Source organism: Battus philenor, unplaced genomic scaffold, assembly GCF_028537555.1.
Source record: "Battus philenor isolate CCGP_79_NKW_IND1 unplaced genomic scaffold, ilBatPhil1.0.hap1 SCAF_1, whole genome shotgun sequence".
NCBI lineage: Eukaryota > Metazoa > Arthropoda > Insecta > Lepidoptera > Papilionidae > Battus > Battus philenor.
The window spans coordinates 5,289,421-5,316,417 of record NW_027181661.1 but is presented as its reverse complement, the minus strand read 5'-3'; the positions used below and the strand labels follow the sequence as shown (position 1 = coordinate 5,316,417).

Below are 26,997 nucleotides of genomic sequence, written 5' to 3'. Positions count from 1 at the left end.
GTTGTAGAGAGAATTTCTGATGTACAAAGCGGTACCTAAATAGATTCATAAATTTGACACTTTACCTGTCCTGGGATTTTTGCTTGACGTTAACATTTATATGAAGAAAATATCGATAGAATAAAATCTGTAAAAAACCATAATTTTACAGAGTATTTAATTTTTGTGTTGTTTTGCTATAAACAGTGATTGTTGCTATACACATTTATGCTATGGAAGAGAGGAGTTTTTTAATGCAAGTCGTGCTTAAAAGGAAACATCAGTTACTTGTATTTTTCTCTTATATATAGTGATGTTTCTCCTTACCTCTTCCTAGTGGTTTCATCGTGAGTTAGATTCGTAGTGAATCATGTCAGTCTCCGCTACCATTTTTCTTCAGGCTTTTCTGTCATCAGAAAGTTTTATGAAGTCAGTTTTCAGCATTAGTCCAGCAATTAAATGACCGTCCTCTAGCTTAGAGATTTTTTAGCTCCTCCTTGCAATGTGTCTCAAGTACTTGAGAATACTACGCAGGTATACTGAGAATAGGCATTGCGCTATAAAATAATGAATAGATACTGACACAATAGAGTAAGTAATAAATAAGTAAAAACTCAAAATCAAAAGAGTTTCATATCTCAATGTCAAATCATAAAAATTAAATTAACGTCAAACATTGAACGATCAAAGTAAAATTAGTTTGATGTTTTCTTATTAGCTAAAGCTTTACATCGTTGTGATAAAATCGAGATGATTGCTTTAACATTAAAACGTATAAGTCCGTTAAGGTTCAGATTGATAAGAAATGTGCGAAACTATTGCGATAAATCGAGTGGTAGTGATTCTCCTGCTTGTCTACCTTTCAATCCATGTTCTCCAGCTCCACTGCCTCCCTTCGCATGTAAGCCACGAACAAAGTACGATGTAAAATTTGTTTATATAAACGATCAACCGCCGGCATCGAACACCGACGGCTTCGTGAATCGTGCAGCTCAAGTGGTATTTTTTACAGAAATAATACGAGGTAATTAGTTATTTTATTATTAATGTAGATTGCAATAGCCTTAAGACTAAAATCTACGTCCAATGAGTGTTACCGGTAATGGCTTATGGTACTTAAACGTGATATTTCAATGTGATGCTCATTGGCTAGTTCGCAGCCGCTTAACGGGCGATGGAGACAACTATTTTAGATTCGGACATAGCCTAGTGATTTGGTAGAAGTGGCAATGAGGATTTTACATAGCGCGCATGGCTGCTGGTACCTTAACTTTATGGGCGCGGGGACTTAAAAGTGCAATGTAAGATGACCATCTTACATTGCACTTTTAAGTCCTTAGTATCACTTTTAAGAACCACAAAGTGGACAGACCTTATTGAAATCACCGGGTGGCAGCCTCAATTCATATACCGCTTCCTACTAGTCCTATTGGAAATTTATTGGGAAGTCCTGTGTTGAGCAGTGAACATCATATGACTATAATTATGATGAAGATGAACGTCCACTATTCGTTGGTTTAAAGTTTATAATCTATCGGCCCGTTTCCTACATTCATCGTTTTCATTACGCTGGCTTACGTAATATTCTTTCCTTTAGCGATCACCGTTTATAATTCGAGACAACAGCCGAAAATAATTATAATTTGAAACGTACAGTACACAATTAAAATATAGATTCCAATTTCTTTAACAGGTTAAAACAATAGATCTCCACTGCTATTTGGCATCATTCATAATTTATACATTTTGTAATTCAAAAACCTATGTATATATATGTATACACACAACATATAAATATATATATAAAATTACAAAAATGCCTTGAGTGTAAAAAGCGCTCATTGTTCTTTTTTATAGTTCCATTTTTCTGTTACTCTACCATAAAGGTATTAAAATATATTACATAATATTACATTCTTTGCTTTTACAATGTATTACGCACACGATTAAATAAGGTAAATTTATTTTTTTCATAACAAAAAATCCGCGGTTATATTTTTTGAAAGACACGTACCTTCCTTTAATGAAACATTACACCTTTTAATCAAATTTATAGGTTAGTTTGGTTAACTAAAACAAATAATAAAATTAGGACGATTTCAATACCAAGTTCGTGAGCCAATAAGTGTTAAGAACCATAACAATCAAGCGAAGTCTGCGAACTGAAACACGATATTTTATTTAATTATTTTGCAAAACGGCAGCTCTAAATTAAAAACCGCAGTATTATTTTAACGACCTTAAAATGTTTACAGCTTGTTTGTTAACAAATAGATTTCATTTGTAATAATAACAAAGTAAAACTTAACCAATAACCAAAATTATTGGCCCCTTTATGGAACAAACATTTAACATATTGGCAAAGCGACAAATCATAAGCGACCCAAACTACACGGCCGTGTGGAAGTTTAGTGAAGTTTGGTTTTCAGGGTTTGCTGTGACCTTGGCACATATATTTAAAGAACCAGCCACAATTAATTACCCATTTGAGAAGGGACCCATATCTCCGCGGTATAGAGGCGAGCATGCGTTAAGAAGATACCCTTCAGGAGAGGAAAGGTGCATCGCATGTAAGCTATGTGAAGCTGTTTGTCCAGCGCAAGCTATCACCATTGACGCAGAGGAACGCGCTGATGGATCCCGAAGAGCTATACGATATGATATTGATCTCACAAAGTGCATTTTTTGCGGTTACTGTCAAGAAGCTTGCCCCGTAGACGCTATTGTGGAAGGACCAAACTTCGAATACTCTACAGAAACTCACGAGGAATTGATTTATAATAAAGAGAAGTTACTTGGAAATGGAGATCGTTGGGAGCCTGAAATAGCGAGCGGAATAAGAGATAATCATCTATACCGCTAATTTTCATCTTCAATTTTATTTACTATTTAAATTATTAAAAAATACTATCAAAATTGCTACGCTTTGTTTCTTTCAGCAGAAAAGTAACATTACTGTTATATATTCAAGTGGGCCGTAGCTACTGACAGTACTGGAATAATGAGACCGTCTGGATAATGTTATGGCTCCAGGTAGGGAGCACAAACACGGTATGGCATATGATTTAATGTAATCTGATTTTATTTTATGTCACATATTTCTGCAACTAAATAGTTAATAAAGAGTTTGAAAAAAAATCATTCATGGAATAAATTTTTAATTACTACCAGCCCAGCATTCGTACTGTCAAAAGCTAATATCCTATAGTAGTCTAAAATAAAAATTACACTTATTTGACAGTAATCACTTTATTTATCTTTTTAAATTAGGTTAATAAACTATGGCATATTGCAAGACTTCAGTAAAGTGAATTATTAATTACTGTTAAATTATACTCCAATGTAGTGCAAACGTAATCATTCTAATGCTTAATGGTACACATTATTAAACGACAAATGTTCGATAGCTTGAAACCAGTTATAATTTACTCTTTATTTTCTTATCCCATACATTTATGTTTACTATTGTAAACTGTTTTTTTTTACTATATTCTCATGTTTCTGCTCTATGGCAACCTTCTGCGTGCGAGTCTTGCGCAAGCTCCCGAACCGACCGCACACATCCGCGAGTTAAGAGACCCAAGTTACACGTATCAAAATCAGTTTGAGTGGGATAAAGATATCTTATCTTTTTAATTTTTACGTCAAATTTGGCAACTAACCAGGAACAAAGTGTCGTAAGATTTGTTTAAATCGGTTGAAAACACGATTTTTGGCAGCCAATTTAGTGAAAAAAAGTGCAAAACACGTGAAAACAAAAAACGACGAACGCTGCACAATTAGTTGCAGCAGCCTAGGAAACTCGAACTTCACTTTTGTGCGCGCTCATGAGAGCTACAAATTGGTATAACAACTGGATTTTTAAAGTTAAAAACAGGGGAGCTACAAGGGAAAAACAAAAAATCCCATTGTACTCCCTTAATGGAATCCAGGTGGAATCCCAACTGGATTTTCCACAAAAACAGTCAAAAATCCTTCAAAAAATAAAGAAGTGAAATTCCTCTGTAACTCAAAGGTACGGCTTGAGGAGCCCTACTCTTGGAGCTACACTCGGCTCCTCTCAGGTTAAAAACCGGGAAGTGGCAGCCGAAAATCTCCAATTGTCCAGCCACGAGGTCAGTGATCTGGAACACCTGCAGCCAAACCGGGTTGTGGATTCGAGAGGGAGTGTGGCCGGGGAAAGGAATCCATAAAGACACCGGGAAAAATAAGGTAACTACTAAATTATTGCTTCGTAAAAAGTACTGATTTGACGTGGTGGGTAGAGGTAGAAATAATTATCGGATCCTGCCCATACGTTCACGGTGTTATTTTTAGTGCTCCTCAAAGGCCCTATACAATCAGACCGTAAAAAACATTACCCACCACAAAGGTCAAATCCGGATAAATATTACGCAGAAATTTTTTTTGAGGAAAATTTAAATTATTTCTATACTTGGTACTTTTCTTCGAGTGTGCGGTTCTTTTGACCCACCTTATAGCTCATAAGACTTAGTAAAATTAGAGTTTTAAAATATTGAAATAGTACTGAGCTAGTGGCCCGATTGCCGTAAATTAGCATAGCGTTTTTGCCCTAGCCTTAGGATAAATTTATAATTAAATAACCATAAATTAGGTTAGAAAACCGAATATAAATAGTTGATGACTACCCCCATCCAGAAATAAAAAAAAAATATTATTCGTACCCCCATAAACCACACATCGCTGAGGTGGGTGAGGTAACTCAGGCCTAACCTAGTACGGGCACATTAATAGGGTAAGCACTGCGCCCATCAAGAGTTTGAGAAAGAGTGTGGGGGAATGGGACGGTCATAGGACGAAACCCACGACCTCTCTCGAGAATGTACCACCCGTTGCAGAGAAGAATAAGAAGAAAACAGTGCCACACAAGCTGGTGGAGCGGTCACTCGCGGCTGCGAGGTCGGGTGAACCCCTGAAAGGGTAAAAAACCTCAGCAGGGCTAAGCTCCACTTGAGCAGCTCGCGTAACCTGAAAACCAAAATAAAAGATGAGGTGACAAAGGCAATTGAGAGGCTCTATCAGGTTGTGAAGGAAGCGAACCTCGATAGAAATCAAATTACACGGTAGGTACGGTGGTACAAAAAAATGAAGGTAAGTAAGTGTACCGCCCAAACGGTAGAAAATTCCTTCGACATTAAGTTCGCTGCTATACATAAGACGTATAAAAAGTGTAAATGAACAAAGGTAACATGAATGTAAAATCATATATATGATTTCCTAAAAGAACATCTAATCAATGGGTCACTAAAGCTATTTCATCAATATTAAACTTAACTAGAGACCTTATTTAAAAAAAAAAACCATACAAGTGAGTAACTTCAATGGTTATTGAAAAGTGTATCTAAAATTTAAATTATTGGGCGCGGTGTGCATGCAACTTTACTATCGGTCTCCGTGGTTACGTCGCGTTGCCATGGAAACAAGGCGTTGCTATGTTACCACTGCCGTTAGGTTCGAAACACAACAAGCTACTTTCATAATTGATTTTATTAATTTTTTTAGACTTAGGGCTTACAACAAATGGTATAAATGACGAATTTAGTGAATATGATATAATGAAGTAAGCGTAGGTTTTTGATTACCATAGGCTTTTAAGAATATAAAGAATTTTATTCATTACTTTCGTAAGTTAAATTTATTAAATTTAATATTTAAAAAGATAGTATCGTCACTGTAGGATTGTGTTAATAATATACTTCACAAAGATAAATACCAGTGTTTAAAATATGAAAATTAATATATAAGAACTTGAAAATGTAAATAACATAAATTTTTTGAAGCAATGGCATTGCATCACACTTCCTCTTATTAAAAGAACTGTATTTAATTTTCTCGTTAACAGTGGAAGCTCTCGAGATATTTATTATTTAAATAAGAACGTCTTGTGGGAACATAATTCCATCAAAATTTTGAGACGAATATTTGAAGCAGGCGAGAGTGCTTATTAAACGAAGGGAAATTTATATGAATCATTTATGTAAATTATCATTCAAATTTCAGTATATTATAAGAAAGAATATAACATAAAAGATTACTATTGCGGCTTTTATTATTTTATTTGGTTAGTTTAATAGAATTACTGAAAGAATGCTTAAAATTGTAAAGGTATAAAGTGATTCCTCCCTCGGTATGTATGTGTTAGGGTCCGCGTATCTCAAAGCAAGTCCGTCTAGCCAAGCTGATCTAAATTGGCTACCGGTGACAAAAAGAAAAGAAAGGTAATGTTATTATCCTAAGATGTTAAAAAAGTTTAGTGAGCTCTAACCGCAAATAAAACCGAAACCAGAAGACTATGTCATGTTAATTTCACTATATGAGTTGAAGTTTTTATGGCGTCAACCGTACGGTTTTTGCAAATTCTTCTATACAGGGCTTGCAGAACCGGAATCTGTAAACAGGTTTAGTAATACTGTTCAAAAAGATCTCCGAAAACAGTCTTTCAAAACAAAAACAGTCGTTCTTTTCTTTACAGTCTTTCGTACGATTTTAATAATAGATTATTTAGATTTTAATGATGAATGAAGTAGATGGTGTAATTGTTTAACTGTATTGGGGTGGAGAGTTTATATAGCGTACTCCGGCTGTCCTTTTCCAAGATTTGATGGTCTGACACGGATGTATCTAGTGTACACGTGGCTATTAATTGGTAGCATTGCATTCGAAGTCTTATAAAAAGTCTGTTGAGGACGCCTTTGTCCAGCATCCTACGTCTGAAATGATGATGAAGACGCGAATGACTCGAAGTGATGTACGGATATCATGGCTCAGTGGTTAACGCTATCTGAAAGATGTGGATATAGATGGATCGTAGGCAGCGACTTAGCGATTAGCGGATTCGAGTATCTTGAAAGAACTCACGTACAGTTGGTAATTTGAGCTCATTATGAAAGCCTCGAAAGAAGGCCTGTTTACTTCGATTACTTTTAAGGTGAAGTGGTATTGGGTAGTTTGGGCATTCCTTTGTGCGGTTGTATAAAGACTACACTGCCTACAAAAGTAGATGAATGTCAAATATATAATATTAATATGATTCACAGGTGAACTTTAAGTAGACTTTTAAAGGACAAACAAGGCATTTTTTAAAATTATTGTCAAGACAAATATTCCATATGCAATCATGAGTGATCTATATGCCCAGAGTTATTACAGTTTCTGAAATACAAAAAACAGTTTTCAGGAACAACTGAGGCATCACATTCATAATGATTATTATTTTATCCTAGGTTATTTATTAATAATGAACATTACTTTATTAATAAAAATATTTTAACATTTTTATAGCAATACTTTTTTATTACCGTTTATGTAATATTATTGTAATTTCTATTTACCATCCACTTTACAGTGATTGTATAGTTTCATCTTCTCGCCGATAAAGAAAAAAATCAAACGTCAAAAGTTTGACCACCGCTGATATGGAGAACTAATAGTCTTAATGTCGATGACAACTATTTTTAATTTAGCCGTTAGCAGGCTTAAACTTTTGTTTAAACCTTAAAAATGAGGAGTAATATCTATGTAAATTACCCTTATAAGAATCGAGATATTTTACGGTGCATTGCATTTCTAAGCAAAGATAATAACAAGAGCGACTATACATCTTTTATTTTTCCTCAAGTACCACTGAATGCAATTTTATTCAAAACTCTTACACTTGGAGCGAGAAAAGCTAGAGAATTTATATTTTGCCATCTCTCTGAGAATGAATGTAGATATAACAGAGAAATACGATACTGTTTACCAGAACTATTGAATGTCCTATCCTGTCTGCATAAAAATTTCTCATTTAAATAGAAGCGTTTGGACTGTTCGGTACTGTTCTTTAAGAAATGAAATATCGTAATACTTAGAGTTGAATATAACAAAAGTTAACTGTTAGGCGATGGAACAGCACAATGTTAACATAGCTTTAACAACTTTCTTTACAATTCAAATCGACCTCGAAACTACGGTGTAATTTGGTAACTATAGTATCGTGTGCTAATTTTTCTTAATAAATTTATGATTGCTATCTATCTAACCATCTGCATGATAAACAAAATGGTTGAAAAGAGATGTAAAAACTTTAAAGGGTTTAATATATAGGTTGTTTACTGTCAATAAATGCACGTTTCACCCTATTCAAAACTAAAATTACGTAATGGTCGAAGTCCAGATAATTACATATTAAAGTTAATTACTGTTTACTATGTGTCCTTGAAAATCTTTGCTGACAGAAGCTATTGGCCAGTCGTCAGAAAAATAATTAATTACAACCTCTTCCAGGGTGATCATGAGTGATGAGCTTTTTGCTAACAAATGAGCTAGATATTCAATCTTTTAAAGCTTTGACATTTAAAGTCAATCATCCTTTATTAATATTGATATGTAAGTGGAGAAAACTTTGCTGCTCGAACTATAGCAGATTAGGATATCGCCTAATCTGTTATATGTAGTTTGAGCAGCAAAGAAAGAGAGGTAAGGGGCACAGCACTGATGGAGGGATGTCCGAGGTACGGCCGGTGAGGGTGCGACGCAGGGTCGCTGAAAAATAAGAGGTTAGACCTCTGACGTGTTATCAGGAGCTCTCTCCGATGATGCACTTAGGGTACAGCTCCTCACCTTTTTTTTTTTAAATATCACGAAGATTTGTGACTGGAGTCGACAGCTTGCTGCGTTCTGGAATTTAGGAAATTGCAACATCTCGTACCGGTTAGAGCCTCCCAGTAATGTACGGTTAATCTAAAAAGATCGAAAATTAAAATTAAATACAATTTTAAAATTTTATATTTTGAAAAATTAAGAGTGTATTACAAAGATAGTATCTTTGTTAAAATAAAAGCGTAAATTGGGTTAAAACTACCATATATTACAATATATTACTTACCATATATTTTAAATATAAAAACCGATATTTAAAATGTAACAAATTAAAAAAAAACGGAAAAACTTATTACCCTTTAAAAAGATTCTGTCATTTGGCGGCAGAAGGTTCAGGCGGCGAATGACATATAAAAAAAGAATAAAAACAGGGCTAGTGGCCAGTAACATTTTAAGTTAAAAACTTCCGCTCATTATTAGTTGATTAAGTCAGTCGCAGTCGTACAGGGCATTCCAAGTTGTAGAAGTTGCTTTAATGCTTAATAAGATAGGACTAAAACTTTAATGAACGCCTTACTTTTTTCTCAAGGAGACGTCTGAATAACAATTAGTTCAGTAGACAGACTTTTGTTCGAACTTTTCTATTTGTTCTTAGTAATTACTTTATCATCCAGCTTTCTTTCTTTGAATAACGTTAAAAATGGTTTTAATGTTAAAATCAGGTTTATGTAACGTGCTAAGAGATGTTGTTGAATTTTTTATCAAATTCGTAAACCTAATGAACACCAACTTATCAAACTTACGCTGCTCTGCCTTACGCTACTCTGCCTTGTTGCCTCTGGGCTACCACTGCTCACTAGTGCCTTTATTTACAAGTTCTTAATTGATTTTGAAAACTGGACAATATTTTATGAAATCATAACATAATTTTTTATACAAAGTTTATGGGAAAATTGCTATAATTGTCTAATTGTTACCTTTCATTTTCATTAATTAATAATACCTGGCGCCAAAAAAAGACTTCAATTTTTCCAACTCGCAGGTCTTTCTTTTCGGAAAATCAAATCACTTGGAGTTATTGTACAGAAACTTCGTATTAGCATTCCCGAAATAACGTTCTGTACAAACAACATATTGGAAACACCGTAAACTTTTGGGACTTATTATATTAGTTGGAAAATAACATTAATAAGCTTTTTTTCTGAAACAATAATTGACTATAGGAACATATTAGATTTAACATGATGCAATTAGGTAAAAATTATTGGTTTTTCTTAGGGCCGTAGCGTAGCAGAACTGTCACATCGATAATTATTACTAAGTTACACCTTAAGTTACTAGGAATATATTTTAAAACTTTTTTATAAAAGTTATGTCAAATACTTTAAATTTACAAAATATTGTTTAACCCTTTCAGGACCATAAGGTTACGGTACCTTATTTAATTAATTTAGCTAGATGTAATGAATTAATAGGCATCCTAAAAACATAATTTATACTAAAAATTCAAAAAAGTTTTACATTTTTTTTGGAAATTTATGGGACAAATATGTCCCTATGGTCGCTAAGGGTTACTTTCTACTTAAACTCTAAATTTTGGTTTACTTGTTGGTAAGTCTGTTTTGTTGTAAATAATGTACATTTGTTACTTAGTGTACTTTTTTTTACTTGTTTATGAATAATTTAAATATAATAGGGCAAGTTATTTGTGGTACTCGGCGAAACAATTCCTGTTGTTAGATGATTGGTTAGTGATTAGATGGATTGTTTTTTTGAGACGTTGAAGGTTCAGGTGATTTTTGCCGTTGAAGAGTCGTCGTCTCTTCAACCTCGACATCAAATACCCCTTGGTCATCATCCTGTACTAGAAGTCTTTGGTCTTCGTCATCAAGCACTGAGTCATCTTCCTCATCGCTATTGTCGCCCACAAAAATTTGAAGAATTTTATTTTTTCGAAGTTCAAAAACTCCACGTCCCTTACGAAACATATTCTGAGAAAAATATGAGTAAGAAAATGATGGCATTTTGGTATATCACCAGGCCAAAAGTTAAGAAATTCCGTATAAAAAGTATCCCTTTACGCCGACAGAGACATCCGTGTCCCATAATCTTTATAACGATTTATCACAGAATACAACATAAATACCTTACTACTGAATATTTAGAATAACAATTTACTTACCAGGTAATGATAATTTGACACTGTAAAAACTTGAAAAGCACTTTTACAATATCAATTATTTATTCCAAACAGCAGATCATTCGCGCCAAAAGAACTCTAACGTTCCGATGACGATAAACAACAAACGGTGATAGTTATCATGTATTTCCAGTAAAAAATAATAAAAAGGTACTTTCCGAAATATTAAAACAAAAAAATAATTTACAATGGTTACGTAAATATTTAATTAATCCATGATTTTTGCTTGGGACACCGGCGTCCCCGTGATCGTGAAAGGGTTAAGAATCTTACGCTTTCTTTTTTTGTTTTAGCTACGCTTACGTCTTATAATATCTTATCTATGTATATATATACATTATATATATATATATATATATATATTATATTTATCAGGGATTTCGAAGAGAGAAGATGAAAAATAATATGGTAACGAAAAATAAACATAAATCAATATATTAGACTAGTAAATTTTCTTACTGATTTTACTTAATGGTTTTAAAAATAGTCAAGACTTTTTTAAAAAAAAAAAATTAACCACTGTGAGTTTCAACCATAGACATGTACTCGCAAATATGACAAAAGATGAAAATATTCCTCAGGCATTACAATCTAAGAGAAGGTGATTGGTAAAACAATATTTGCTAATGAGATATGTAATCATAAGTCCAGTTAAGGACTTGAACTACTATCGGCGGTGCTTCATCATTAAATATAACATTTCTTCACCAGAACATGCTTCATAAAACCTCGACACAAATTTACTAGTTGACTATATTTGTTGATAATTTTTTTATTATTTTATTATAAGCATTAGTCAGAAACGGTCTGAATCGTTTCTAAAACAATTTTAGTACAAGTTAAGGTAGAGTTTCGTTTCTTGCTAAACTATTAACTTCTGGCATAATTTCAAAACTTGCCCCTGGTAAGGTAACTCGAGTTAATTTATTGAACTGAGTTTATTGAAACAAAATATACGATCTTTATATTACTATTCTTGCAACATGCACCAACGTAATTTTAATCGTGAACGACATTAAACATATTAACGACCTATCTTTAAAAACTATAACATCACATAGTTAATATAGATATATTTATGTATAATCTTGCAAAGAAATTACAACGAATGTAAGAAAAAAGCTTCTACAAAAGATTTGCTTTACAAATAATGTTCACGGATTGCTCCAAAATTATCATGGAATAAATTAGATCATTATCATAGAAACAGGTCAAAACTTGTAAAAATTTATAGTATTATAGTATAAAAAAATTCTAGTACTAAAGCGAAGTAATAAACAGCTCATACCACTATATTATGAATATTCATGAATATTAGAACATGTATATATAAATATGTATGTACATATGTATAAATTTGTATATATATATATGGAAGATGCGGGCACATCTGACAAGAACATAATTAAGAGCCACTTTATCAATAATAAAAGTAAAAATTAGTCGCATAAAATGCTTGTATCGTCTCTAGAATTTTTTTTTAACATTTGTAAGCACTTGCAATGTATATAATTCCTATACGATAGGAGGCAACACTACGACCTGACAACATTAAGGTACGATACGTCACGACACGATACGCCACGAACCGCTACCACACTAAGCGGCACAATATGACTTTATACAATTCAATACAATGCAATACAAGTAGTGCCGTGCACGATACTGAAAATAGCTACACAATATTTACACGACACTGCTTGCTATCGCTTGCTACGATTTGCTACGGCTTGCTACGACCGCCTAAGACTTGCTACGGCTTGCTACGCCCTGCTACGATTTGGTACGGTTGGCTACCGCTTGCTACGGTTTGCTACAGTATGCTACGGTTTGCTAAGATTTACTACAGCTTGCTACAAATGGCTATATCTTTCTACGGTTCTCTTCGGATAGCTACAGCTTGTTAAAGCTCGCTACGGCTTGCTATGATAAGATACGACATGCTCCGACAGGATATTTATATTGGCCAGCACGGTTAAAAATAATTATCTTAACGGAATTTATATGACATCGTGTAGATCAACTTTCTAAATGTGTAAGAAAATGTCCACCATTAAAACAACCACTCGTACATATTCCATTCAATAATTTTTTTAACAAAAATATAATACATTAAAAAATACTTATTCGAAACAAGTGCCGTATGATTACTGTTAGTCACTAATTATAATTTCACAAATTTATTTGGTAGCTTGTAAACATTTGTGTGGTGTAATTGGTACAAGTTTGTACACGCTAAGTATCGCATTATTTCAATATTACGAAGGGTTGCATGCAGACTTTATAGCTGAATAATTGTTTCGACTTCAATTTAATGTTCTTAGTAAATTTATGGCGGACTATAATTATAATAATTGTATTATCAGTTGTAAGTGAAAGAAAAGTGTGAGTAAAGCATGAGCATCGCCGATTTTCGATCTTGACATGTTATTTTACTACAAGAAACAAAATATGAACCGAAAACATTACCAATACACGTCTATCCAAAACTACCGTATTTTATGATAGCTATATTTCATTTAAATTTATATATCATACATATAACATAAAAGCTCTTCATAAAACAACATTTATACGAAGTTAAAAGAAATTATATAAGTAACTCATTTATAAATTAACAGACCAAAAATTTTTATAAAGATACGGAATTGATAGCGTCATGTCCGTTCGCTTTTTTAACAAAATTCTATGCGAAATACTATCAATTATACGATTTACATTGATTACTAGTTAAACAGTAACTATCATTAAAAGTAATAATAATTCCAAGCTAATTTATTAAGATTTTTTCTCTAATCAGTGTTTATCTACCTAGATGTATACATTTTCAGACTTCATGAAATGAGACTGACGACAAAGCTTAAAATATTTAATCAATGCCTCTATACCTAATTATCGATTAGAAATAAAGTACAATATCATTTAAAATATCATAGAACTCAATAATAAATTGATGCAATATGTTATTGCATACTCAGAAATTAAAAAAAAAAAACTGTTATTGTACTAAATATTATGTAGATAACCAAAAAAAAAATCAAATATTGTGGAGACGCCGAGTTTCGATCCCGGTACCTTTCGCATGCTAAGCAAACGCTCTACCAAATGAGCTACGCCCCCTATGTACAGTATCTGCGAATTCAGGTATTAAATTGTGTTAATTTTATTACCCCTTTCACGATTTTCTGCCTTACTGCAGTTATGCTAAAGCAGAAAATTGCATGATTATTGATTTATTATAACTATTTTCAGCGCAATTACTTTTACACATACAGCTTACCGAGTAAAGAAAAAATATGCATAAAAATTTGGTGGCTGCCATTAGTCATTTTTTATTCAAATGTAATTTATCATTACAAAAGTATGTAATTGTTTTTTTCTTAACGATTTGCACATTTTTCGTTAAAAATTGTGCTAGCAAAAATCGTGTATATTCTTTAAATAAGTACACAGATAAAGAAAAGAAAAAAAAATTCTATCTACTAAGTCATTGAAGATAAAAGCAAGAAATAAGAGTTCTCAAATTCTTAAATTGATTTCACGTTGTATTTTCACGTTGAAACGCTCACGAGGTAATTAACAGGACTACTATCAGATAGTGCCCGGTGAACTTGGCAAGAACTTAGGGAGAATTAATAGCTGCCCCATTTGAGAAGAGTCACGGAGTTAATTACAAATTTAATGACGCAGAGATGCACACCGCCGCCCATCGTCTTAGAAACTTATTACGCTTTAAATATTACTTACATTTACCATAAACTTACCGCTGAATCTTTAAACGACATTAGGCTTATGTTTAACCCTAATTTTTTCAATAGTTTGCACACAATTTTTTGTAACGTAACTGTTATTTATACAAGTTTATTCATTATAATTCATTCTCATTTGCTGTCAATCAATGTCTCTCTATCCAAAAATCAATGGTTTCAGAAATAATAAACAACGCAATGATAATTTTGTAACAAAAAGCGTTTTCAAAAATTGATTTACTACATATTAATATATATTATTGTTTACTATCTGTTCCTGTAGATTTGCACAACTAGGTGTTATCGTATTTCGATAGAAAAAATAAATTAATGTTATATATTTCAAAGTGATGAGTGTATACAGGATGATTAGAAATTGGTGTTATATCTTTAAATATTCTTATTGATGAATGTGATTTTGCACTTATAACTAATGATTTTGTGTAGTAAGATAATTACGATCTTCTACTTTTTACAAGTCGTTGGTATTAAATAATTCTATTAATACGGATCTTATACCTAGTTTCCTATTCTTAGCTACTTAAAAAAGGCTGTGCTGTATAGAATTTATTAACTGATGATACAAGATTTACCTTAAGGCCTAATTAATTAACAATTAGTTCTCTTTATTTTCTTTTTCAATTGAGCTTTCCCGCATATCACTGAAAAAGACTCAAAACCTAAAAGTATAATTTTCAAGATTGAAATTTTCATCTTCGTAATTTATTTATATGCATTCTGACTCGTGTTAGGCACAAAAATAATTCTATTCTAAAACATTGTCTATTATCATCTATCTAGGATCAACCGGCAAACCATACCACCATACATATTTTAATTCAAATTCACTTTGAAAAATTGCTTTTGTATGAAAAGTCAATAAATTCTCTCCCGCTTTATCCTTTTTAATTCTCTAGGTTTTTTAATGCGTGCGTATATGTAAAATAAAGAAAGCTAAAGTGACCTATGCACCTATAATACTGGTAAAAAAAAGTATGGTGAATTGGTATATAAAATTTAAATTCTTTATTTATTTCAAAACAGCGTCTCCGCATTGGCCTTTTGAGTTTGCTGAAAAACTAAAATTCGCGCAGAGCGAAATCAAAAACAGTGAAAAGTGATGCGAAAAGATATTAATCGAGCTTTTGAGGATTTTTTTTTTTGGAATACATTTGGCACCTATCGAGACTTAACGCGTTTGAGGCACAAATCGTCCTTAAAAATAGTTAGGGCTGAGCCAAATTAAATTCAAACTTTTGACAAACAGACACTCGACAAATATTAAAGATAATCCTAGGAAAAAAGTTATTTGCATTGATGCTCAAATGACAATTCAACATACTTTTTGATCACAGTAGTATAATAAAACTTAAATAAATTAAAACATTTTAAAAATGTTCAAGTTTTGTTATCTTTTAATATCTTTCTGTTTGACAGACTAAACTTGGAAATATAATGTAAAAACAAAATGTAATGTAGCAACAAAAATGCTGAAGCTAGGCTCAAGAAACAGTGCTAGCAGTGATGCTAATTAAAATCAAAATGCATGTATCACAGGAATAAATTATTTTGTAACCATAGCTACATAGTCACATCACACATACATTTATGTATATACATCCATATATATATACATATATATATTCATATGTATATATACATACATATATATACATGTATATATTATTTACAAATATTATTTTGAGCTACGCCCCTCACTAGGTTGGCCGAAAACATATGTACGAGTAAGTAGTCAAAGTCGCGAAAAGTCGCTGTTTGCATGTGCATGTTGCATGCAGCGCCATTCAGTGGGTGTCTGTCACCAGACTAAATGATGATTATGGCGAAGATTACTAATAGTATTAATTTACTTTATATGTAGTGGAACAGTAATTTAGTTTATTTAAAATACAATAAAATGACATAAGGTAACGGCACCAGTAGTTGACCACTTAAGAGCGCTGCTAAAATGTTTTTTTGATGGACCACATACATTCAAATTTTAGAATATCAGTGGGTGCTTAAAGGAAATTCTTATACCCTTTAGATTAAGTTTTACTAAGAAGTCTTTCAATTAAACAAATCGTAAACACTTAAATTTTTATTTGATTCATATTAAGTGTTTGCTTCAGTAGTTGACCAATCAAAATCTGAAAAATTAAATTAAATTAGTAATTGACCGTATTTAGCATCAGTAGTTGACCATATGAATAAAAACCTACTTTTATGGTAAATAAGACCACACATATGTCAAAACTTTAATTTTCACATAGAAAAAATATAATATTCAGTCACGAAATCAAAAAACGTGCCTCACAGTTGAACCCTGTCAAAAACAACTATCGGCTCCTGCTACACACAATGCGCTTTAGTTCTGAGCTTTCCGCAGTTGTAAATAGATGAGAGCAGCTACTTATAAATTAATTTTTTAATTAGATACGATAAACACAACGCTTATTATTTAAAATTTCATACAAGACGGTCAACTACTAGTACATGGTCAACTACTAGTGCCCTTACCTTAAATTATGTAAGTTATAATGTCTCAAGTTATGAATAAAGGCGTATAATATAATTCTGGTCAATATTTTATCTAATGTAATATTCTCTTATGTTGGCAGCTCAGGCCTTGTTGAAACGATTCATATGCAAATTGGAAATCTAGCGATTCTGAAACTTTTTGTCAGGTTTTAATTTGCTTTGTCTGTTGCAAAGTTTTAACTGTTATGTGTGTTGTACATTTTTAGCAACAAGCATGACATAAAGAAATCAGCTTTTGTAATTAAAATTCATGTATCGGCAAGAATATTTTAGAAATATTTACGAACATTGTAATTATTTAAAAAAATCTAAAATTAACATCGTAAATAATAGAACTGTCGCCATAATAGAGTCATGAAACATAATACGTAGCTCATTTTTATTTATGTTTCTAACTGCCTTAACAAAGCTAAAATATATGGGAGTAAAATGAATCCACGTACACGGCATTATTAAAGGTGTATTTTATAATTTGCGAACAAAGCAAATAAGAGCGGTTTATATGCCTTTATTTTATTTATCAGAATATATTACAAAACGAAATACGCTGCATAGCAAGTACGTATATTATTCTATACACAAATTTAATACTCGTAACATACGATAATATGCGTAATATTTTTGAGGTATATAACAACGTTCTTTTATATGGAGACTTGCCATTTCTAGAAAATTTTGTGTAGATCACACTAAAAATGGTGAGGTAATTGAACTAAACATGAAAACTGATGATTAGCACATCAGTTATGATTTATCGAAAATAATGTAACAAAATACTTTCGGTAGAAAAAAATGACCCAAATCATAAATAGGTATAACTTTATATAACTGGTACATATGTAAGTTAAACTAGATTCTTAAGTTTTACCTTGTCACAACAAATTACACTTTGTATACTCCCCTATAAAAACTTCAAATTGCGATTATGTAGTAGAAATACACTGTTCTAATTATTTAATTGAGCTTGTAATCTTTTTTTGGTCTCCGAATTCTAGTAGATTATGAATTAACCCACGTAATATTCTACTTATATGTTATTTTAGAAAATAACGATATATGCTACACTAAGTTTAAACTTTGTGTAAATATTATAAATTTTGTTATTCGAAACGCTAAAATCACTGCTACATTTTTAATACAAGGTTTGAGTACAGCGTCATCTCTCGGTTGGTGACAGTACTAAAATAACTTCGACCTAATAAAAAATAAAAAACTATTTAATTACACACCAAAAGGTGTATAATTATGTATATATTATGGGGTGCACAAAATGCAAAAACCCAACAAATATAAAATTTTTGTAGATTCAATTTGAATTAAATAACGGAAATATGAGTACTTTTGCATTATTTAATGTACAGTATAACTTCAAAAAATTTAATATTAAGTCTTTATTCACAAGAAGTACTTAACTTAGATGCCAGGAATATTAAGCCTAAATGAGACAGTCAATTTTGCTTCTATCAGATATGTTTTAGATACAATAGAACATTACTTATTAATTTAGTAATTGTGTACTTTTAATTAATCAAGACCGTCAAATGAATGAAGGAATATTACACGCCTCATAAAAGTTAAAAAGAAACATTTTATTATTTACGTTATCATATCCTTTCCAATTACATCAGATCGTAGCTTGTTAATTATAGGCAGTGTGTAACTATTTCAGTATTCTCCACAGTTATAAACGAATAATGTATGTTCCCACTAAAAATATTTCAGTTATCGGTCACCCTAAAAGTAAACAGTATCTACTTTACAACATGTGGTTTACGTCTTATGTACTACGTGCTACGGCCTACGAGATGCTACGAATCTCGTAGCTGCTACATGGCTTGCCCACGGCGTTGTATTATAACTTTTTCAAGATTTTTTAAGAAGATACATCATTAATGATCCTATCAATAAATTCACCAAACTTTTAATATATAAAAAGTCACTTTTGTCATTGCCAAGTACTCCCTACGAATTTTGTAGCGTCTACACGGCTTGGACTTGGTACAGCTTTATAACCTTTTCAAAAATATTTTAACAATATGCATTATTAGCGATTTAATTGCTTGATCCTATCAGTAACATGATTAAAAGTTAAAAAGAAGGAATAAAGTTCACCGTTGTCGTTAAAATTTTCTACTAATTTTAAGAGAAGAGTCTAATGAATCTTTTTAATAGGTTGGAATATTTTGTACCAGACTTCCATACAGAATATTAAAAAATGTAAATTTTCTTATACTGTTGTCCATTGTCTTTGGTATATAAAATTTTCAAATGCAATAATCATTGAAAAGAATTTGAAAATAGTATGTTTTTTGAATATACTTTATTGAATATTTTTTAATTTTTTGCTTTAGTTGTACTTTGTTTTTATTTATTTTTTAATGCAAAAAATGTCTACCAATTGAAAGGAAAGTTATTGAATCTTTATCTTTATTATTATGACATCCAATTGAAGATAATTTATTCTTCCGATCTTGATACAAGATTATAAACAGTATTCATTTAATAATCTCATACTAGATATACGGCTTGGCTATTTTACAATAAGCAGTCGTGGCCGAGCGGTTAAGGTGTTTAACTAGAAATCAGATTCCCTCTGGGAGCGCAGGTTCAAATCCTGCTGACTTCGTGATGCTCTTTTTTGTAAAGTTATCTGTTTTTTAGAAGTATATTATTACACATTAAATTTATTTAAAAAAATAGGTTAATATTAACAAAATCTCATGACAAATGCTAGCCACAATAAAAAACGTCCAAATTAGGAGTAATATTATTAATAGTTGTGCATTGTACCACATTTTTATTAAGTACAACGTTCCCACATACAACGTTCTCAAATTATTCTGTTACATACAACTGCAACCGCCTTGTACAAAGCCTAAATATATATAAATTCTTATGGCAAAAAAGTTACAGAAACATACATCAACTTAAGTTTTTCAATAGTGCTATAAAATCGGGCAACTCACCAGGAACAAAGTGTAAAAAAAAAACATAAAAATCGTCATAAAACTCGTTTTTATTGTGAAATTGAAAGAAATTGTGAAATAAGTGCGGAACAGTGCGATTAAAAAACTACGAACGCTTTGCGATTAGTCGCTGGGACCCACATATATGGACCTGCTATTTTGTGCGCGCTCTTCCGTTCTACAAGACGATATCAAAGTTAGATTTTTATTGCTAAAAACAGCGGAGTTATCGGGAAAACTAGAATATTGCTTATGGACACTCCAAGTGCGCACTTAAAAAATCACAGTGTCAAATCATAGTGAACAAACTAGAGTACCTGCATCCAAGCCAAGCTGTGGGTTCGAAAGGGAGTGCAGCCGGGAGTAGAAAACTGTAAAGACATCCAAAAAAATATAAGGAACTATTGAGCAGTAGACTTAAAATTACAAAATTTACCTGACGGGTAGACGTAGAAATAGTATTTCGATCCTACCCATTTTCTCGGAGAATCATTTATTAGTGTCCCCTTCTTTTGAACGATTTATTGCCGTATAAGTAGTCCTATTGCTTTAATGTAAGTTTTAAATTACATTGTTAAATAGGCAATAATAGTTTAAAAAACCTAAATCTTAAATTTTGACGACTACCCCATCTTAAAAAAAAGTAAAAATGATTCGTACCCCCACAAAAGTGGCCGGAATGGGCGAGGCGACCTAGGCTGGTGAAACCAGTCCTGCTGCCAGGCCAAGGGGGGAAGCCCAGGATCTCTCCCCGGAAAGTTTTTTTAGTTTTTTTCTTTTATTTTTTAGGTTTTCCGTTATTGGGAACCTTTCTTTCAACCCTAACGTAGTTAGAGACCAAGTCTCTTTTTAATAATTTTATCACATTCTTGTTTAATATTTTCTTTTTCTCCTTACTTTCGAGACATTATCATTCATTCGTCCTCTATCTTCAATCACAATGTCTAGCATTCTCCTAGCTTACTTATCTCTTTACTTCCTTCGCTTCCGCTCACAAAATTTAACAGTAGGTACTTCTTAAAATTATTGCGGTTTTTATTTAAATATCTTTTTATTCATGGTATTCTTTATTTTAACATTTTTATTATTTTTCTTAAATTTAACGTCTTTAAAATACTTATATTTTTTTTTATTTTTTTTCTTTTTCTGTATATCTGACTCTATCCACCTTCATTTATATTTATTTATTATTTCTTTTACTACCCCACTGGCGAATTCTAGGAACGGAGGGAGACTCTTTTCATCGCCCACACAGGAGACGATGTTCCCCGCCTCGATACTCTTTCTTACCTTGACTTCCAGTTCGTTTCGTTTTCTAGAATATGTAGGCCAGTCGGTGACCAGGTGCAGCATGGTCTGGTCCACCTCTGGGTCACAGAAGCACGAGGGACTCTCCCTTAGCCTTAACCAGTGAAGATACTCTTAAAATCCCCCGTGCCACGTGAACATCTGGACCAATACCGTATCCAGCTGCAACCGACGCAGTACGCGGTAAGCCTGCATGATATTTGGGAAAAATATCCTCGTTGTCGAAGCCGTCGTTCCTTCCATATACCTCCTATTCCATTTTTCAAGCGACTCCAATCTCAGTTGTCCCTTGACGAATGAAACGGGGCATCTCTCATACTCTGTTCTTCTATTGCTTATTAAGGCCGCGTCCTTGGCCAACTAATCAGCCTTCTCATTCCCCCCGTCCCCGCGTGCGCTTCCACCCAGTAAAGTTTTATAAATTTCCCTTTTGCTCTTGTTTCCATTATGTTCTCTTTCTCTCTTAATGCTAAGGGATGGACGGTGTTTGCACCGACTCGTTGGCCGCGTACCCTGATGCTTGCGCTAAATCCAGGAGCTCTGCCTGGAAAACAGTGCAGAAGATTCCCCATGGGCAATTCTTCGAGCTATATCGGTTACCTTGCTTCTTTTGCGGATATCGGCTTTTCTCATTCAAGACCGTAAAGAAACTCAAAACTTAGCTCTCTCCATTGCCCTCACCGTAAGTGATCATTTCTGTTAAAATTAATTGCTCGCTGCTCAGTAATTATCAATATTTGCACCAACAATAAATCAACGTTTTTAATAATTTGATAAATCATTTAATAAATTAACAAGTATTCAACAGCTCTTTGTTTCATATTTCTCTGCGCCTATATTTGTAGAAATCCAAACCCAAAGCAAGATTCTTAGTGTGTTTAGAAAATTGATTACAGTAATGAATTCTTCTTAATACTCTAAATCTGATTGTCTGGAGAAACAGAAACTCAAAAAATCTATGTCTATATAATTATAAAAAAAGTATTTGATGCATCCCAGGAAAACCATGAAAATATTGTTACAATGTCCTACATAAACGTAAACATTATAAATACTAGGTGTATTTATTATATAATACCCGTAAACTCCTGAGGCAAATATAGTCAACAATGTGAATGTAAAAATCAGACAAATATTCAATTTACCATAAACAGTACCAGCTTATTTTTAAATGTTTGTAAATGTATCTATTTAACTTTCCGTTTACCGTAAGCCAAATGATGACTGCGCATGCGTAAAATATAAACGCAGGTTCTTAATTCGAGTCCTTCAGTAACAGCAGTCGTGGCCGAGCGGTTAAGGCGTTTGACTAGAAATCAGATTCCCTCTGGGAGCGCAGGTTCAAATCCTGCCGACTGCGAAGAAATCTTTTGTTTTAAAATATTCCTATTTTTTGTTTATTCTCTCTGAGTGCCGAGCCAAAATTTTTGGAATGGGAGAATAAAACAATGTTTTTATTTAATTTGTAGTGAAATTAACTAACTATGAAATGTATTTTAAATGATATTATCCATAAAGTATAAAATTATTTTTTTTAAATAATCGAAGTAAATAAGTTAACCTCTTTTTTCCAGTCACTTAAAAAACAATTCCTTACTCTAAGATTTGTTAAATGTTACTACACTTAAATAAATTTTCTACTTTTCTATATTATTTATGTTATTCTATTCTATGCTTGTCTTATTTTATTTTCTTATTATTTTTATCAAAATATACAATATCTGTGTGTGTATGTATACACAATACGCGTGCCATCTACCTACAGGCCACCAGGTGGCTCACCTAATAAGGTGTCAGGTAGGAAGATAGCATTTGCAATTTATGTAAAGCTAAACTAATCATATTTGAGTTTACTCTACACCTATTTATTACCCGACACTGGTCCGGTCACAGCCGGAGCTGGTATTTTATTTCTTCATGATTCACCTGACTACCCATTACTGGATCGTCGAGAAAGCTTACTCGGTTTTCGAGCTTTTTATATCCATATCCTCAATCCACCGACTCCTCCTGCTTGGTGACCTCGAGAGCTATTAGATCCACCAGCAGTATCGTCGCTAGGATCTTCGCCGCGTTAAGGCTGAGCGTGCGGTAAGACTTTTATGCATTGAATTCTCTTTGCACCACGCGTAAGGCTTTGCAAATTATTCTTTCACTCTCACACTCTTACAAACATAAGTTGTGAAAGAAACCTGGCTGAAAATCGAAATTGCTTTTTATTAATTTATTGTTTGCCTAGGATATTAATTGTAACTTACACGCACATAACTTTAATAGTAATATGTTTTCATTTAATAATTATTGTTACGAAGTATCGTTGTTTACACAAAAAGTAAATCTTAAGTAGGATATATGTATTTTATTTGCATTGCAGTGTAGTGTTAACTTCATAGTAGAAAATCAATGGTCATCAAAGAATATTACAATACTGTATGATGAAGACGTTTGTTTTTCCATTTATTTCCAATAACTACTTGCGTACGTCATCTAGTGTAGACCGACAGACCACTTCGGGCTCCATTCATCACCACATTATGAACATCCAATAAATATGATCTGATCTTTAATAGCACTACACCGACGCAAATGTAAATTAACAATTAAATACTAACATATTTTATTTTGTAACTTAACTTCGCACTCTGTTCATGTATCAAATTAAATACTTCCTTCGTTTTAAAATTTCTTATTTTGAAAAGTCGGAGTTACTGAAGAACTGTTAGAAAAAAGTTAAAAAAGAGAATTTTCGCAGTCGGCAGGATTCGAACCTGCGCTCCCAGAGGGAATCTGATTTCGAGTCAGACGCCTTAACCGCTCGGCCACGACTGCTAGCAAATAAAAAGTGAAATATTAAATAGTATCTACACGTTATACACAATAACGGTTAATTTAAATTAAGTAAGACGATGGCACCAGAGGGAAGAGCAAGGCGTGCGAGCGAGGAGCCAGGCCCCGTCACATAGTCGCTAATCGGGTCACCTTTTTTAACCAGCGGCATTGAAAAGATGCGCACACGCACGTTAAATTACAAATCTTATTAATGAAATATAATATTTTTGTCCTCCCCGTAACTCTTTTTTAATAATATTTATTTTTGAAAATAATTTTATAACAATATATTTAAATAATTAAATAAGTCGATGCTAGGATTTCCACTTACAAATTCGTAAAATAAAATATGATAAGATGCCTTAAAAAGTTTACCAGAACTATGTTATGGGACCTTTCAGCTTTATCAAAGAATATTTATTATATTAAGAATATTTGATTTCTTACATACCTCCAAGTATGGGTAAACGACATGTTATAACTACACGGTTTCACGATACAATATGCACAATAAGGAAACATTTTCATTAATCGGTTTTTGAGGTGTTCTTCAATTGAAGAAAATGCTTGGATTTTGTGATTCCGTCAGAAAATAATTATAAAGAAAAATTTAAAGGTGTCACACTGTAAATACGAAGTTAAAATTAAAAAACATCATTTTTAAAAATTTTATTTTTAATTTAATTTTAAGACTAAAGATAATAGATAATATCTATTATCTTTTAAATATGAAATAAGGCTTATCCGGGATTTAAAAACAAACACTCCTAACAATCTGATACGAAAACAAGCTTTCAATATTTAGCCAAAACTATGTTATAGGATAATCAGTTCAACTTCAACTGGATAAATAAATTATGTAAAAAAAATAATTTATTGATTCAAAATCATAGTTCAATATTAGATCTCGTCAATTACTTATTAAATCAATGAATTTGAATTTTGATAACCTCTAATGAAGGTAACATTATAAATATCGTTTTTACTATTTACTTTGTTAGTTAGTTCTTTAAATAAAGGAGGAGATCATAAATTATACATTATAGCTGGTATATATCTGATTCGGTATTTCTACAATTATAAGAAAAATATATGTTGTCCTGAAAAAAATTCCACATTTCGATTAAGCTAACAGTAAACATAACGTATTTTACAAGCTGTGGTCTTTTCTAATATATGCGCTACAACCAAAGAGTTCATAATTTGCTACGTACGAGTATCTTCATACTACTTCATATCCTAGTTGCTTATAAAAATGGACTTATGTTTATTGATTTAAATAATAAGAATTATTCCTGACGTTTACTATTATACCGTATCATTTTGTTACCATTGTGTTATGACATTTTTTAATTGTCTTGCTCTGCTGCCCAAATGGCATTTGCAGGTTCTGCGGATTCGGCAGCAAAGCGCTGAGGGCACTTAGTCTAACAACTCTTTTAAGATAGCAAAGCTCGAGGGCTTCCTGAGAGGTATCGGTTTGGGCCTTGAATTACATTTTTACCGGGTCGAAAGGCCATCGCGCACTTAGATAGCTTCGTTGGACGCTTCATAAAGTCGATAGCTATTACTTGGCTTACGTTACTACTATTTCGGAAAGCGTTAGCGCTTTGGGGAAAAGAGGCGAAAGAAATATCAGTAACGTTTTGTATTACTATAGGTAGTTTTTAAAACATATTCTTGTTACTTAGAAACGTTGTGTAAATAAGTTAAAAAATCTTAAGTAAAACATAAATGTTTTATTCATTGCAACTGGACATTATTGATCATTAAGAATTTTGTATGACTTTATGATGAAGAAGTTTAGTTTTCCATTTATTTCAAATTGCTCCCTGTCTGCGCCATCTAGCGTAAAACATTATACTACCTTAGGCTACTTTCAACACCAAATTATCGACGTACAACAGTTGTATTCCGACCTTTAGTGCCACTAGCGTTAAACCTTATTTACAATTACTGATTTTGATATCTTCTATTTTGTAACTGAAAATAAAAATACAAAACCTTCTTATAGTTTTATGGTCATTATGTTGTGATTTAGAAAATACATTAACAATTTACTTAATTAACTAAAAGTAACCTTGGCTAAACGGTTAGAGCTTTTCTTACTAAAAAATAGTGGGGGCGCAAGTTCAAATCCACTCCGAATGAGACAATATGGATGACGTGCTCCCACTTTTTTCATTTGAAATATGACGCTATTTAATAATATCATTAAAGCTACAGATTGACATATCTGAAGTTTTTTTTGGATTTGTTTTTGTTTGTTCAACAATCAAGGACAGCAACGTTTAAAAAGTGTTGCTGTCATACAATTTACGTAGACATTACCTAGCCTAACACTTGCTCATCTTTACTTGTGCAATAGAAGAGGACAAAACGACTAGGTGTTTGCATAAGCATGAAACGTTAACCTGAAATAAATAATAAAGTTAATCCTATGTAATAATCAATAATAAAGCCACAAATACAGTTCAAAATTCATATTTACGACACTTATTTCTCGTACAATGTTTCACGTATTAAACTTATCGAGTTTATATTTCTTATTTTAAAAATTCAAGATTTACTGAAATATTTTTAAACATACTTTTTGGATGATGAACATAACAAAAAAAAGTTAAAAAGTAAAAAGAGCAACGCAGTCGGCAGGATTCGAACCTGCGCTCCCAGAGGGAATCTGATTTCGAGTCAAACGCCTTAACCGCTCGGCCACGACTGCTGGTTACGTAAGAGTGAAATATAGAATATAATCAACGTTTCAAAAAAACAAATGGAATTTTAAGTCTATCATAGTAAATAAAAACAAATGCGACAGAGGGGA

The 26,997-nt window shown here is 32.4% G+C and overlaps 1 protein-coding gene and 4 non-coding genes across 5 annotated transcripts; 3 read left to right on the top strand and 2 right to left on the bottom strand.

Moving 5' to 3' along the window:
* Window positions 1-729: 729 nt before the first annotated feature.
* Window positions 730-2,842, top strand: LOC137927516 (NADH-ubiquinone oxidoreductase subunit 8-like). The gene is made up of 2 exons (XM_068771328.1): window positions 730-1,003; window positions 2,409-2,842. The coding sequence occupies exons 1-2, from the start codon at window positions 730-732 to the stop codon at window positions 2,840-2,842; spliced, it is 708 nt and encodes a 235-aa protein (XP_068627429.1).
* A 16,772-nt stretch (window positions 2,843-19,614) lies between these two features.
* Window positions 19,615-19,696, top strand: TRNAS-AGA (transfer RNA serine (anticodon AGA)). Its single transcript has one exon. It is a non-coding gene; the product is annotated as a tRNA-Ser (tRNA).
* Window positions 19,697-22,622: 2,926 nt separating this feature from the next.
* Window positions 22,623-22,704, top strand: TRNAS-AGA (transfer RNA serine (anticodon AGA)). The gene has a single exon. It is a non-coding gene; the product is annotated as a tRNA-Ser (tRNA).
* A 1,387-nt stretch (window positions 22,705-24,091) lies between these two features.
* Window positions 24,092-24,173, bottom strand: TRNAS-CGA (transfer RNA serine (anticodon CGA)). Its single transcript has one exon. It is a non-coding gene; the product is annotated as a tRNA-Ser (tRNA).
* A 2,640-nt stretch (window positions 24,174-26,813) lies between these two features.
* TRNAS-CGA (transfer RNA serine (anticodon CGA)) lies at window positions 26,814-26,895 on the bottom strand. The gene has a single exon. It is a non-coding gene; the product is annotated as a tRNA-Ser (tRNA).
* Window positions 26,896-26,997: the final 102 nt, after the last annotated feature.